Source organism: Apium graveolens, chromosome 5 (assembly GCF_009905375.1).
Source record: "Apium graveolens cultivar Ventura chromosome 5, ASM990537v1, whole genome shotgun sequence".
NCBI classification, from domain to species: Eukaryota; Viridiplantae; Streptophyta; class Magnoliopsida; order Apiales; family Apiaceae; genus Apium; species Apium graveolens.
In genome coordinates, this window is record NC_133651.1 from 180,591,196 (window position 1) to 180,603,806 (window position 12,611).

At 27.8% G+C, this 12,611-nt stretch overlaps 1 protein-coding gene across 5 annotated transcripts; it reads left to right on the top strand.

Annotated features, from left to right (window-relative positions):
* The first annotated feature begins 275 nt into the window (after positions 1-275).
* LOC141661518 (uncharacterized) lies at positions 276-10,456 on the top strand. 5 transcript variants are annotated; one of them, XM_074468539.1, is made up of 6 exons: positions 276-404; positions 490-823; positions 1,086-1,300; positions 1,422-1,541; positions 1,633-1,677; positions 8,939-10,456. In XM_074468539.1, exon 6 carries the CDS (start codon positions 9,070-9,072, stop codon positions 9,970-9,972), a length of 903 nt encoding a protein of 300 aa, XP_074324640.1. In that variant the 5' UTR covers positions 276-404; positions 490-823; positions 1,086-1,300; positions 1,422-1,541; positions 1,633-1,677; positions 8,939-9,069; the 3' UTR covers positions 9,973-10,456. The 5 variants fall into 4 exon arrangements, with proteins under 5 accessions (XP_074324638.1, XP_074324640.1, XP_074324642.1 ...); XM_074468537.1 differs by having other exon boundaries at positions 1,372-1,541; XM_074468542.1 differs by lacking the exon at positions 8,939-10,456 and having other exon boundaries at positions 1,372-1,541; positions 1,633-1,798.
* Positions 10,457-12,611: the final 2,155 nt, after the last annotated feature.

A 12,611-nucleotide genomic window follows, 5' to 3' on the forward strand; every position in this document is an offset into this window, starting at 1 on the left:
TTTTTGAACCGTAAATGAGTGTCAAAACAATGATAGGCAAACCGTGGGGATGCTCCGTTTGCTGCCTTGGGTAAAGAAGAAAGAATGAGTCAATTCAAAAAGTTCGAGCATCTTACTTTGGAACCATTTCATAGTGACCATGCATACACTATTGGTGGTTTTCGCATCAACGTGAGGCTCTTGAATACTAAATTACTTTTAGTATGGTCAACTGGTCAACACTTAATCGATAACACCCCCAATTTTTGAACTTGAGCCATATACAATGCTTTTTACAAGTATATCCCTTTTTGTGTTCTCTCATTTTGAACTCAAATGTAATTTGTCTTCTTATTCTAATTTCAGCTGGATGAGCCTCTTACATTTGAGACTAATTCTTTCTGGACTCATCCGCACCTAAATAGGTACCTCTATTATCGTATTGAACCTTAATGAAAATTAAATTATATGATCATTAGCTTATTTGATTTCTTGAATTAATAATCTTAGGGATGCTGGGGGACACATCACTCTGTATGAAAAGCAGAAGGTAAATAATATAATTTCATGTGCATCATGCACTTGGTATTTTTTTCTCCCATTGCCTTCTTTCGTTTTTAACCATTCTATTATCTTTTTGTCTACAACTTGCCAACTTATATGTTATTTCACTCGTCACTTGGATATGCTCTCTTCCGAGCTCATAAAGTGTATGACTTTGAGAGAAGTTATATAGCGATTGAGGAGTACGTCAGCCGCTTCGCTGAAGTGTTTGAACTCATAGCTTATCATCCATTTGGATCTGATGATGAGGCTCAGATGTACCGTAACGCAGCTTGTAATGGTATGTTTCTCGATTAGATTATGAAAAAAAAAAATAGGATCATTCCATATCTTTAAGTACCCGAAATCTTGGAGACTAGTTATATCACGCTTATTGAAAGAATGTTACGTGGTAGACCTCATAAATCCTAGGGAAAACAGGACCATGTTGCAAAGTAGTTCAATTAAGAAGGATTATTTCAAGTCAGATGCTTGCCTTGTGATCATGCTGTCTCCTTTGATAGATGATTGTATTTAAGCGGCTATGCTTATTTTGTTTGTAGATACCCTTCCTGAGCATTTGATAGAGTTTTTGGTGAAGCATCTTCCGGAACCAATAAAGGGAAATGAACATTCTTATTCGCTTTCACTCCCGACATCAAGTATGTCGCACCCTATAGTAGTATCTACTAATATTGCTTGCTCGAGAGGTGTGTTTCATGATGAAATTATGCGTGGTGTGCGGATGCATATTGACACATTCTTCGAGGACATGAAGGTTTGTGGTTCTGTACTCCGAATTTGAGTAGTAGTTGGATTGTCTCAATATTCACATTGTAACTTTTGTAGCGGGAGGACTTGGAAAAAGCCCAACTACGTCTTGCGTGAAATTACTGCAGGCAAAGGCTTATGTCACCGGACAAAGGGAAGTCCCAGCTGAAGAAGAGAGGTAGAGTTCAGGCCAATTTTCAGAGCAGGAAAAAATCAATTAGAAAGTCCCAGGCAGCTGCTAAAATGAAGTGAGTTTATCTGCGTAATCATCAAGATAACCTATACTTTCTAATAATTGCATGCTCATAGGATTCTTTTGTTAATTTGTGAATTTTGCAGTAAGTGAAGGTCTGATGTTGATAAGCAAGAATAATATGCACTTAGGTATGCATAATTAGCCACAGAGGATTCCTGCTATGTTTGTTTAATTCTTGTGATGACCCTGATTGCTTAATTATGTATGCATATGAATGAGTTTATATATCTGGATTGCTTAATTGTTTTACACTACGTAAGACGCAGAAACTTTACATAAGGGGGCATATATATACTAATAGAAACAAAATATACTACATTTTTTAATATATGTACTACACTACATAATAATAAAGTTAGTTGTAAGTACCTCAATAATATTAATCGATATGAATATGTATTTTAATGCGCCTTCCCTCTTTAGGGTTCTGTGATATATAAACGATCCAGAAACCATTTTCCCCAAAAATTGGTATCAGAGCCAGTAATAGGCGGAAAATGAACAGTAAAACACTGTAGCAAAAGTAGCCGTGAATAGTAACTAATGAATAGTAAAAGGTACATGAATAATAAAAATGAAATAAAATTTGAAGGTTAAATGAGACCTCCGACAAGAATAAATAGAGAAAGGAATAAAAGATATAAATCTAAAATAATAGCAACTCTATTAATTTTATTTATAGTAGAAAACAAAGTAACACAACAGATGTGTAAGAAAATTTTATACAGACAATTAATCTGACTTATGGAAGATTTAAAGATACGATCAATTCAGTATATAGCTAATAAAGAACCAACATATAATAGGCTAATAAATTAACATATTGAAAATTGTAAAATAAGCATGCAAATAATAAATGAAAAATTAGATATTATAACTATATTACAAACAATGTTGGAAGAAAGAGATGAAAAAATTAGGAGACTAGAGGAAGAAAAGTTTTTATTAAAACGAGAAAAATTTATTAAAGAAACTAATTTAGAAATCGAAATAAAAGATTTAAAAGAAGTATTAACTGAACAATATAGACTAATAGACGATTTAAGACAAAAAATTAAAAAATGAATTGGACAGATCCAAATGCAATAACTAGAAATAATAGAAAACTAAAGCAATTAATAAAAAATCAAGAAAAATTAGAAATAGATCTGGAAAAATTACTAGAAAGAAAAAATAAAATAACATGGACAAGAGAGAATAACGAAGAAATTATGAGAATTTACCAACAACTTGGAAATATGATAATAACATTTAGAAATGATAAACTAAGAATACAAGGACTTAAAAGAATAATTTTAACAAATAATATAACTGGATAAAATATAGATGGATAAAATGTCATTAGAAGAAATAAGTGAAAAACAAGATATATATTATCAAATGGATGAATACGAAGGAGGAACATCACAAACCCTAAGTTTTAAACCAGATATATATAATCAAATTCAAAGTGAAACAGAAGAATTAACAATAAAAAAGATATTCAAGACATCATATTTTGAAAGAAATAAGGAAGTTAGGTATATAGCCCAAAAACATGAGAATGTAATAGATATAGATACAATAAATGGAAAAACAAGAATAAATTTAATAACAGATGGATTAATAAAAAGAGAATTATCCAAATTAAAACAAAAGGAAGCAAATAAACTAAAAAATATATATTTTGGAGCAATAGAATTTACAATAAAAACATATTTTCAGAAAAATATCGATACTCCTATACAGATATATGTATTGGATGATAGAATAATAGGAAATATACAAGATTCATTAATAGCGGTAATAAAAGGAAATTTGATATATCAGAAATTAAAATTTATAATACAACCCGATTTCAGTATATCACTAAGGGATGAAAATAAAGAAAGATCTTTAACATTATACTATAAGTTAGATGGAATAAAAATGCAAAAAGGAAGTAAAGTTATTAGTATAGAAACCAAAATGGTTTATGCTATGACTGGAAACCATCACGTAAAGAAACAAACGGAATTAGGAATAATAGTACCAAAGTTATATAATGATATATTAGAAAAAATTGAACATAAAGAAGAATCTCAAATAACAATCCCAGAAGAAATTACAATAGATTTTAGTAATAGACAAATGATTCCAAGGCAAAGAATTAAACCAATATTAGAAGGATCTAGATTAAGTTTTAGAAAAGAACAAAATCCCTATAAGATTAATTAGATCAATGAGTATGACGAGTAGAAAGATAGATTTAATAAAAATAGATACTGATAGTTTGAAAATAAAAATAATAATATTTGACGAAACAATAACAAGAGACTGTATAGCAGAAATTAATACCGGAGCTACCAAAAGTTTTATTCATATAAGCAAGGTAAATGAAGAAAATTGTAAATGGATAGAACCTCAGACTTACAGATATGCAGAAAATGATAGAGAAATATTTATTACTAAATGTACTAATTTAAAGTTTAAAATATTAGACTTGGAATACAATATAAATATAGGAGTAATAGAATATGATAGTTCGAGTGAATTATTATTAGGAAGCGATTTCTTAAAAATGATAAATTATAAAATTAATAATAATGGAATAAAGATAGTAGATCAAGGAAAAGAAAGATTTATAGAAAAACTATGAATATACAAGAAAAATTAAGAATAAGAAAGAAAAGTTAAAGAAAATACAGAGTATGTTAGAAAGCGAAATAGATTCACAAATAAAATACTTAGAATATAAGGAAAGACAAACAAAGTTAGAAAATGATATTAAGAAATTAGAAGAACAGAGTAAAAATACTAGTAAATATTGGATAGATGTTGGAAATGGTTGGAAGAAGCGAATCAACAAATAATAAAATGTCAGACTCAGAATTTATAAAAAATTTATGGGAAGAAATAATAGTTAAGGAAAAACTAAATGCAATAATGAGATTGGTAGAAAAACAAGATAATCAAGAAAATTTGAGACAAATAATAAGAGAAGAATTAACAAGCTTATGGAATAATTCTGAAATACCTACTTTAAAAATGATACTAGACAAGTTAATAAAATTAGAAGAAGGAAAACAAAAAATTATACCAGAAAAAGAAATTACAAATAAGCCAGAACTAAAAGCCATAAATGCATGGAGAAGAGTTAATGAGCCAATGATGATAGATATAAGTAAAATGAAACCTAATATATCTGAACCAATAGGAAAGGTATTAGATAATTTGGGACAACTTAGTAAAAAAGGAAAGTTCTAATGGAAACTAAAGAACAAAAAGAATATAACGTGATAACATTTTTAAAGAATCATGGAAAAGAAATTTTAGAAAGAGAAAAATATAAGTATGAACCATTAAAAAAGGAAACAACTAGTGAAAACAAAGCTGAGTTTAAGATTGATACAACTGTGATAGAATATTTAAAGTCAAAATTAGAACAACAAAAGGAAGAAGTAGAAGAAATAAGGACGGAGAATAAAAAACTACGATTAAATACTAATGAAGAATGGTTAGAAAAATATAAAAAATATAAAAATAAATATAAAGAAACTAAAAAGGAACTAAAAGAGGTAAAAAGAGATTTAAGACAAACAAAAAAGGAATTAAATGAAAAAACAGAAGAAAATAAAAAAGAAATAGAAATATTGAAAAGGCAATTAAATAAGTTAAAAGACAAAAAAAAGGATACAAGTGAAGTTTCTAGTACTGTATCTACAAATAATAATACAAGCACTAGTGAATCGGAACATGATAATTTAGGAAAAACGGTGAATATAATAGAAGAATATAACAGTAGTTATGAGGAAAATTCTGAAATGGAAATAGAAAATAAAAATATAATAGAAGCTTTAGAAAGAATGAAAAATGTAAATGCAGTAATAAAACAAGAATCGAATAGTGACCAAGAAGATAAAAATAATTATACTGATATAGAAACTGAAGGAATAAAAAATGAGGAGATGGATAACTATCCAGAAGAAGAAGTAACCGACCATAATATGGAAGTTATAACAAGATATAGGAACACGATACCAAAACACATACCAATAGGACAACATAATGAATTTAAAGAATTCATAGGATCAATGTCACAAGGCGTAAACTTAAATGGATACTTTTTAGACTTAGATAATGTATATGAAGAACAAGAAATTAGCATGAGAATAACTGATTGGAATTTAGGAATGTATATAGCATTAATGAATTCCACTCATACAGATGAGTTAGAATATACTTATAACTTGATCTCAAAAACGTTAATTGGAAAGGTAGCATATTGGATAGAATCCATAGAATATCAGTTAAAAACTGAAGTACTAAGGTATGCAACGGATTGGAAATCAATGTTACAAATATTTGATATGATATTAAAAAGAGAATTCTTAGGAGAACCTTGGATAGTAGCTAGAGACCAAGTTCTAATAGAAAGAAAAATAGAAATAATAATGAATCTAAATAACATGAAATGCTGTAAAATTAACAAATTACCAGAATATACTATAAGTTTTACTAAATTCTTTTATGAAGCTAGATTCTTACCCGAAGAAGGACATATATACCAACAATTATATTATGATCATTTACCAGAACCTTATAATACTGAGATAACTAAGGAATATAATAAGTTAGAACCCCGTGAGAACACTCTGGGTGAAAGAATAAGAGTACTAAGAGGATATCTAATGAGAAAATGTGAAGAATATAGGGTACAACAGAAGGTTAAAAAGGATAAAAAACTAGGATTAAGAGAAATATGTGGATTCACTGAAAGAAGACTAGTATTTGGATGTGAAGATAAAAAACCCTATAGAAACTATAAGAAGAGGTATAATAAGAAAAAAATCATATGATAAGTACAGAAGCAAACAAAATAGAAATAATTATCCCTATAAATACAATAGATATAAGAGAAAAAGATTTAGGAAATTTAGAAATACACCAGAAAATAGGAGAAGATATAAAAATAAGAGAAAGTTTAGAAGAAAACCTTTTAAAAAGAAAGATATAAGTGAATGTAAATGTTGGAATTGTAATGAAAAAGGACATTATGCTAATAAATGTCCTAAACTGAAAGAAAAGAAAGTAAAATATATAAATACATCACAATTCATAATGGAAATAGAACAAATTAAAGAAGATGACAATAGATGGTATGCATATGAAGAGTTTTATATTAGTGAAACGGATAATGAAATAAACTTTATAAATTATGAATCATCTAGTGAAAGCAATTGGGAGGAATGGTAGCAATATACATAGAAGCAGATGTATAATATAAAAAATATAAATTCCTAAAACAAAAAATATTTATAGATAGTGGAGCAGATCTATGTCTAGTAAAAAAGGAAGTTTTAGCTTCATATTGATGGGAAAAATCTAATGCACATAGAACTAGGGTATCAGGATTTAATGAACAAAAGAAGGAATTAGATGTAATAGCAAAAAATATGAGAATAAAGCTAAATAAAACATTATTCAGTCTACCTATTGTATATCAGAATAAGATGAAGCAATCTATATTATTAGGAAATAACTTCTTAGATTATTTTAAAACACATATAGTAACTTCAAATACCATATCATTACAAACTCCGTGTAATAAGTGGATAGTATTAAAAAGAATTATGCCAATAAGTACTATAAATACTATAAGAATAAACAATCTAAGAATAGAAAGAAATAATAATCTACAAAAATTAACTGAAAAATATAATAATTTATTAAAATCCAACTTCGGAGAAAATCCTATGAGTTTATGGGATAAGGAAAAGATATATGCTAAAATAAAATTATTAAACCCTAATGATATAATAAGATCTAAACCTATAAGGTATAGCCCTTCAGACCAAAAAGAATTTGATAATCAAACCAATGAATTATTAAAACTAAAATTAATACAAGAAAGTAAAAGTCCACATAGCAGCCCGGCTTTCCTTGTAAGAAAACATAATGAACAGAAAAGGGGAAAAGCCCGTATGGTAATAGACTATAGAGAATTAAATAAGAAAACTATATTTGATGGATATTTCTTACCATATAAAAGAAATCTTATAAATAGACTAGGAAATAAGAAATGGTTTAGTAAATTCGATTGTAAAAGTGGATTTTGGCAAATAAAATTAACCAAAGAATCAAGACCTTTAACAGCCTTTAGTGCTCCGCAAGGACATTATGAATGGATAGTATTACCCTTTGGATTAAAAAATGCGCCACAAATATTTCAAAGAAGAATGGACCAAATCTTTAGAAAATTAAAAGATTTCTGCATAGTATATGTAGACGATATATTAATATATAGTGAAACTCTAGAAGAGCATATAAAACATTTAGAGCAATTTATAAAAACAATAAACCAGCATGGAATATTATTGTCTGAAAAGAAATCTGAAATCTTTAAGAATAAGATAGAATATTTAGGATACAAAATAGATAAAGAAGGTATACAATTACAAGATCATATAGTAACAAAGTTTGTAAATTTTAAGGATAAATTAGAAAACAAAAAAGAGGTACAACAGTTTTTAGGAATAGTAAATTATGCCTCAGATCATATTAAAGACTTACCTAAATTAAGAAAACCATTACAGGAACTAACAAAAAATAAACCTTTTGAATGGATAAAAGAACATGAAAATTGTATAAAAATTGTTAAGGAAAAGGTGAAAGATTTATCAAAACATAGAATACCCATAGAAACAGATCATTTAGAATTATATACTGATGCTAGCGATATAGGATGGGGAGCAGTCCTAATAGCATATGAGAAGGATGACATAGATAAAGAAAAGCCACATATATGTGGATATGCAGGAGGAACTTGGAAACCTAATGAATCAAACTACCACATAAATGAAAAAGAACTATTAGCTGTAAAATATGGGATTAAGAAGTTTCATTATCATTTATTGCCTGTTAAATTTGTAGTAAGAACAGATAATACTCAAGTAAAAGCCTTTATTACTAATAAAATAGAATTATTACCATAATTAAATAAAAGAAGAAAATGGCAATCTTTTTTCTGTTGTTATGATTTTGTAATAAAAAATATATCAGGAACAAAAAATGTGTTAGCTGACTATCTTAGTAGAGAAAATAAACAATGAAAATAGAATATACTAGCAGACAAGCTCAACCATGGAAAATAATATCGGGATCTTTAATAATATGGACTACTACTTTAGAAGCTGTAGAATTCATAAAAAATTTTGCTCTCGAAGGATTAGATGAAAATAATACAGAAAAACTAGAAGAAGCATATAAAGGATTTCTAGAAATAGAAAAACACATTGGTTATTATTTCACTCCTAATAGAAGGTATATTGATGAATTATTAATATCAATTATTAGAAAATTAAATGCCATTGAATGTCATGCATTTTGTTTTTGTAAAGGGAAAATTTAATTGTTTGTTGTTCTTAGCAGGATATGGAAAATTTTGAGAAATATATCACTGATGTCACTTCTCATATATCAACCAATAATGAAAAATCACCAAACTCCAAAAGGAGATAGAAACCCTGGTTCAGGAGAACCAACATTTTCTGAAACAAATTATGGAAGCTATAAAAGACAAAACAACTCTACAAGCTTCAGTTGCAATCCCTACAATAAAACCTATGACATTTTCATCAAAGCTTGCAACCATGCCATCACCTTCAACCAACATATCAACTACTCTGTCAAATTTATCAATTAGTGATAGGCTGAAACACTCACCTGAGATAGTGAAAACATATGAGCAAATGATGAAATATTATGATTATAAATCTAACCCTGATGTTTGCAGACTGACAAAATCTACAAAATATCCCAGATATATTTGTTGTGAAAATGCAAAACCTGACATAGTCTATAACCTGTTTATACATGGTTTTGTTGACAAGATCTTAACAAATGAAACCATGTATTGTATATTAAAACTACCAAGTATAATTGTCAAATCCATGGAAGCTATGGTACGGGAAATGGGAGCAGGCTCATACGGAATACAAGTTTTTGATGCATCAACTGATCTGGTTGGAAAACCCATAGTAATATGCCAACTATTCAAATTAGGAAGGAATATGGCAGATATTGTGGAAGAAACCAAAAGCTTGAAATTGCCAAATCCCTGTGATATTAACAAATTCCAAGAATGGTTATGTGAAAAACGAGCCATTGGTCTAGCTACCCTCAGGTCCAAAATACAAGATATACTACGAGCTCGGAAAGTTATAATCATTTCTGAAAGCCATGGTGGAGGTTTCACCGAAAGCATAATAACCTTATATTATGATAATACTATACAAAATTCAGGTACTATGGCATTAGAGATAATGCTTGATAAAATAGAAAACCTGAAATATAATCATGTAAAACATACTACTGAATATTATCAAAGAATAACAGGTCCTAGAAAGAGACCTATTATCAGTCTAAAAGATAATGATAAAGGGAATTCTGATCCCTTTGCATGATACAAAAATGGTGTGATACACCAAAACACTGTAAATTGAATGGTGAAAACCAAAAAATATGAAAGAGCTATACTACCAGAAGATAAAAGATTCCTTTCAACAACAAAATATCAAGGCAAAATGACAAAAATGGAAAAAGAAGAAAAGGAAAAGCAGGGAAAAGCAGATTCCCTGGAAAAGATGACAGATCCTGCAAGATATCATGGCAGACATAGAAGATAAAGATGAAGAAAATATGAAGAGACGACAAAAGAAGAAATGGCAGACAAAGAAATGGCAGACAAAGAAAATAAAAGATTCGTGGAAAAAACCTGCAAAAGAGAATTATTAGTAATTATGTAAAATAAACTGGTTATCCCGGTAATCTGTAACCATATAGAAGGACTACTATAAATAAGTCCATACATAAAATGTAAAGGATATCAAAAAAAATTCTGAAGTTCAATTCTCTCTTTGAATATGTCTGGCTAAACTTCTTCACTCTCTATAAACTCTACTAAGAATACATCATAATAAGAGAAAAGATTATTTTATATGTATCATATACAATCAGGATTAATTCAGGAAAATAATACCTTGGGAAATAGCAATATGGAAGAGACCGTGTGAGGACTCCTGCATCCAGCCAAGAATATCCAAAGGAGCTTGGAGAGCGTTGAGGATAATAGGGCAAGGGTGAGTTGAGACTTCCGGTGACCAGAAAGCTATTGTAAGAGGTAAAAATTCTGATTTAAATCTTATTGTGTATGATAGTATTATAAAATAATGTTCTCTAAGATTATGATGTTTAATTAGTATGAGGTGATAGGGATGATTTCATTTAAAATAATGAATTCGTTTTTGTCTACTGCTTACTACATGCAAATATTAATCGATATGAATATGTATTTTAATGCGCCTTCCCTCTTTAGGGTTCTGTGATATATAAACGATCCAGAAACCATTTCCCCCAAAAAAGCGGATCAGTCAAAAGACAAGTGTATATACTATATAATAATCAGTTATATATATATGGTATGTTGACAACAAGGCATTGCGTGTGAATGATTATTTTTTTGATAAAGTATTTTTTATTCCAGTTGGTTTTCTTAGGTAGTGAGTATTACCGTTCTTGAAATATTATACATTGCACTTGTTTTTCCTTTCCTGTATCTCTGCATAGTTTTAATAGAAAATTTGGTTTAAGTGTTTATGTTGTGAATTTTAGTGTGTTGATAGATATATAGGGAGGTGCTGAAATCATGAGAACTTTTCTGAAAATGAAAACTTAGATCTAATCTCAGCCACATATTCAATCTAATATATACAATCCCATCTAATCCCAACTATCAATTTGTATACCATATGTGTTATATTTTGATGAAATTTGTGTAAATTTTTAATTTAGTTTAGAAATTTTAGTGGGGTGTATTATATTTATGTGTGGGTGCATCCGTAGGCCCTTAGATTAAATTGAACATGTTTAGATTAGTTTCTATTTGAGTAAAAACCTATATATATAATAGAGGACCTGCAACTTTTATAGTTTTCTTTGCATTTGCAGACAGATGATTTAAGATTCTTATAAAAGGATTAATGTTATGCTCATTTTGGGAGGATATGTGGACATCAGGCAAGACTTTCGAGGGCTAAATCTTAACTACTCTTTTTGGTAGCTATCATCATGTGTAAACTTTTGATCCTACGGAGTTGTAATTCTGTCTTGGTGTTTAAAGATGATATAAAAGCTGCTGCACTGGGAGATTACATATCAATAAGTATTCAAAATTAACAAATTATTTTCGTGTATATAATCAAATATTCTAAATACGTACAATATTATAAATTCTTTATATTTTTATTATAAATTAAATTTAAAGTTTTTAATTTAAATTTTAGTTAATTAAATACATTAGAAAATCTCAGCATTGTCATATTTTTTTAATTACGAATTCCTATAATATTTTGAAAAATTAAAAAAAATCAAAATTTAAAATATAATATAATATTATTAAGAAAAAATATATATTGAAAACATATTTATTTTATCGATGAAAGAATAATAAATTATATTGAATTAAAATTAATATTATTATTAGATTATCTAGTAAAATCTTACGTATATTATTTAAAGCTATACTACATAAAATGAATAAAGCTAGAACTTCAAATATTTACTGAATTTAAAATATTATAATATTTATTGTTATTATATTATAATTAATAATTTTAGAAAAATATTTAAATTATAATATTTTATATTGTACATATTCAAAACTTAGAATTATATAAATTATTTCTTAATATAGATAATAGATAGCCAAAAATTAATAATATGAATTTATAATAACTTATATTTAATTGAGATATAAATTTATAATATGTTTTATATAATTGATCGAATTACATTAATTTACTTCTTACCATATATTATAATAAGATATGTATTTATTTGTTATTGTAAATGAAATTTGTTTTTAATTTATAACATAAATGATAGTTAACTGTAAGTAATATGTATTTTTATATTTTTAATATTGTCATTTTCTCTATTTTTAGTATATAATATTTATAATAATAAATTAATATATGAATTTTAACCGTCAAATCAATCACTAGATAAATAGTCTTTTGGATCTTTTACCACTATAGAGTCTCTC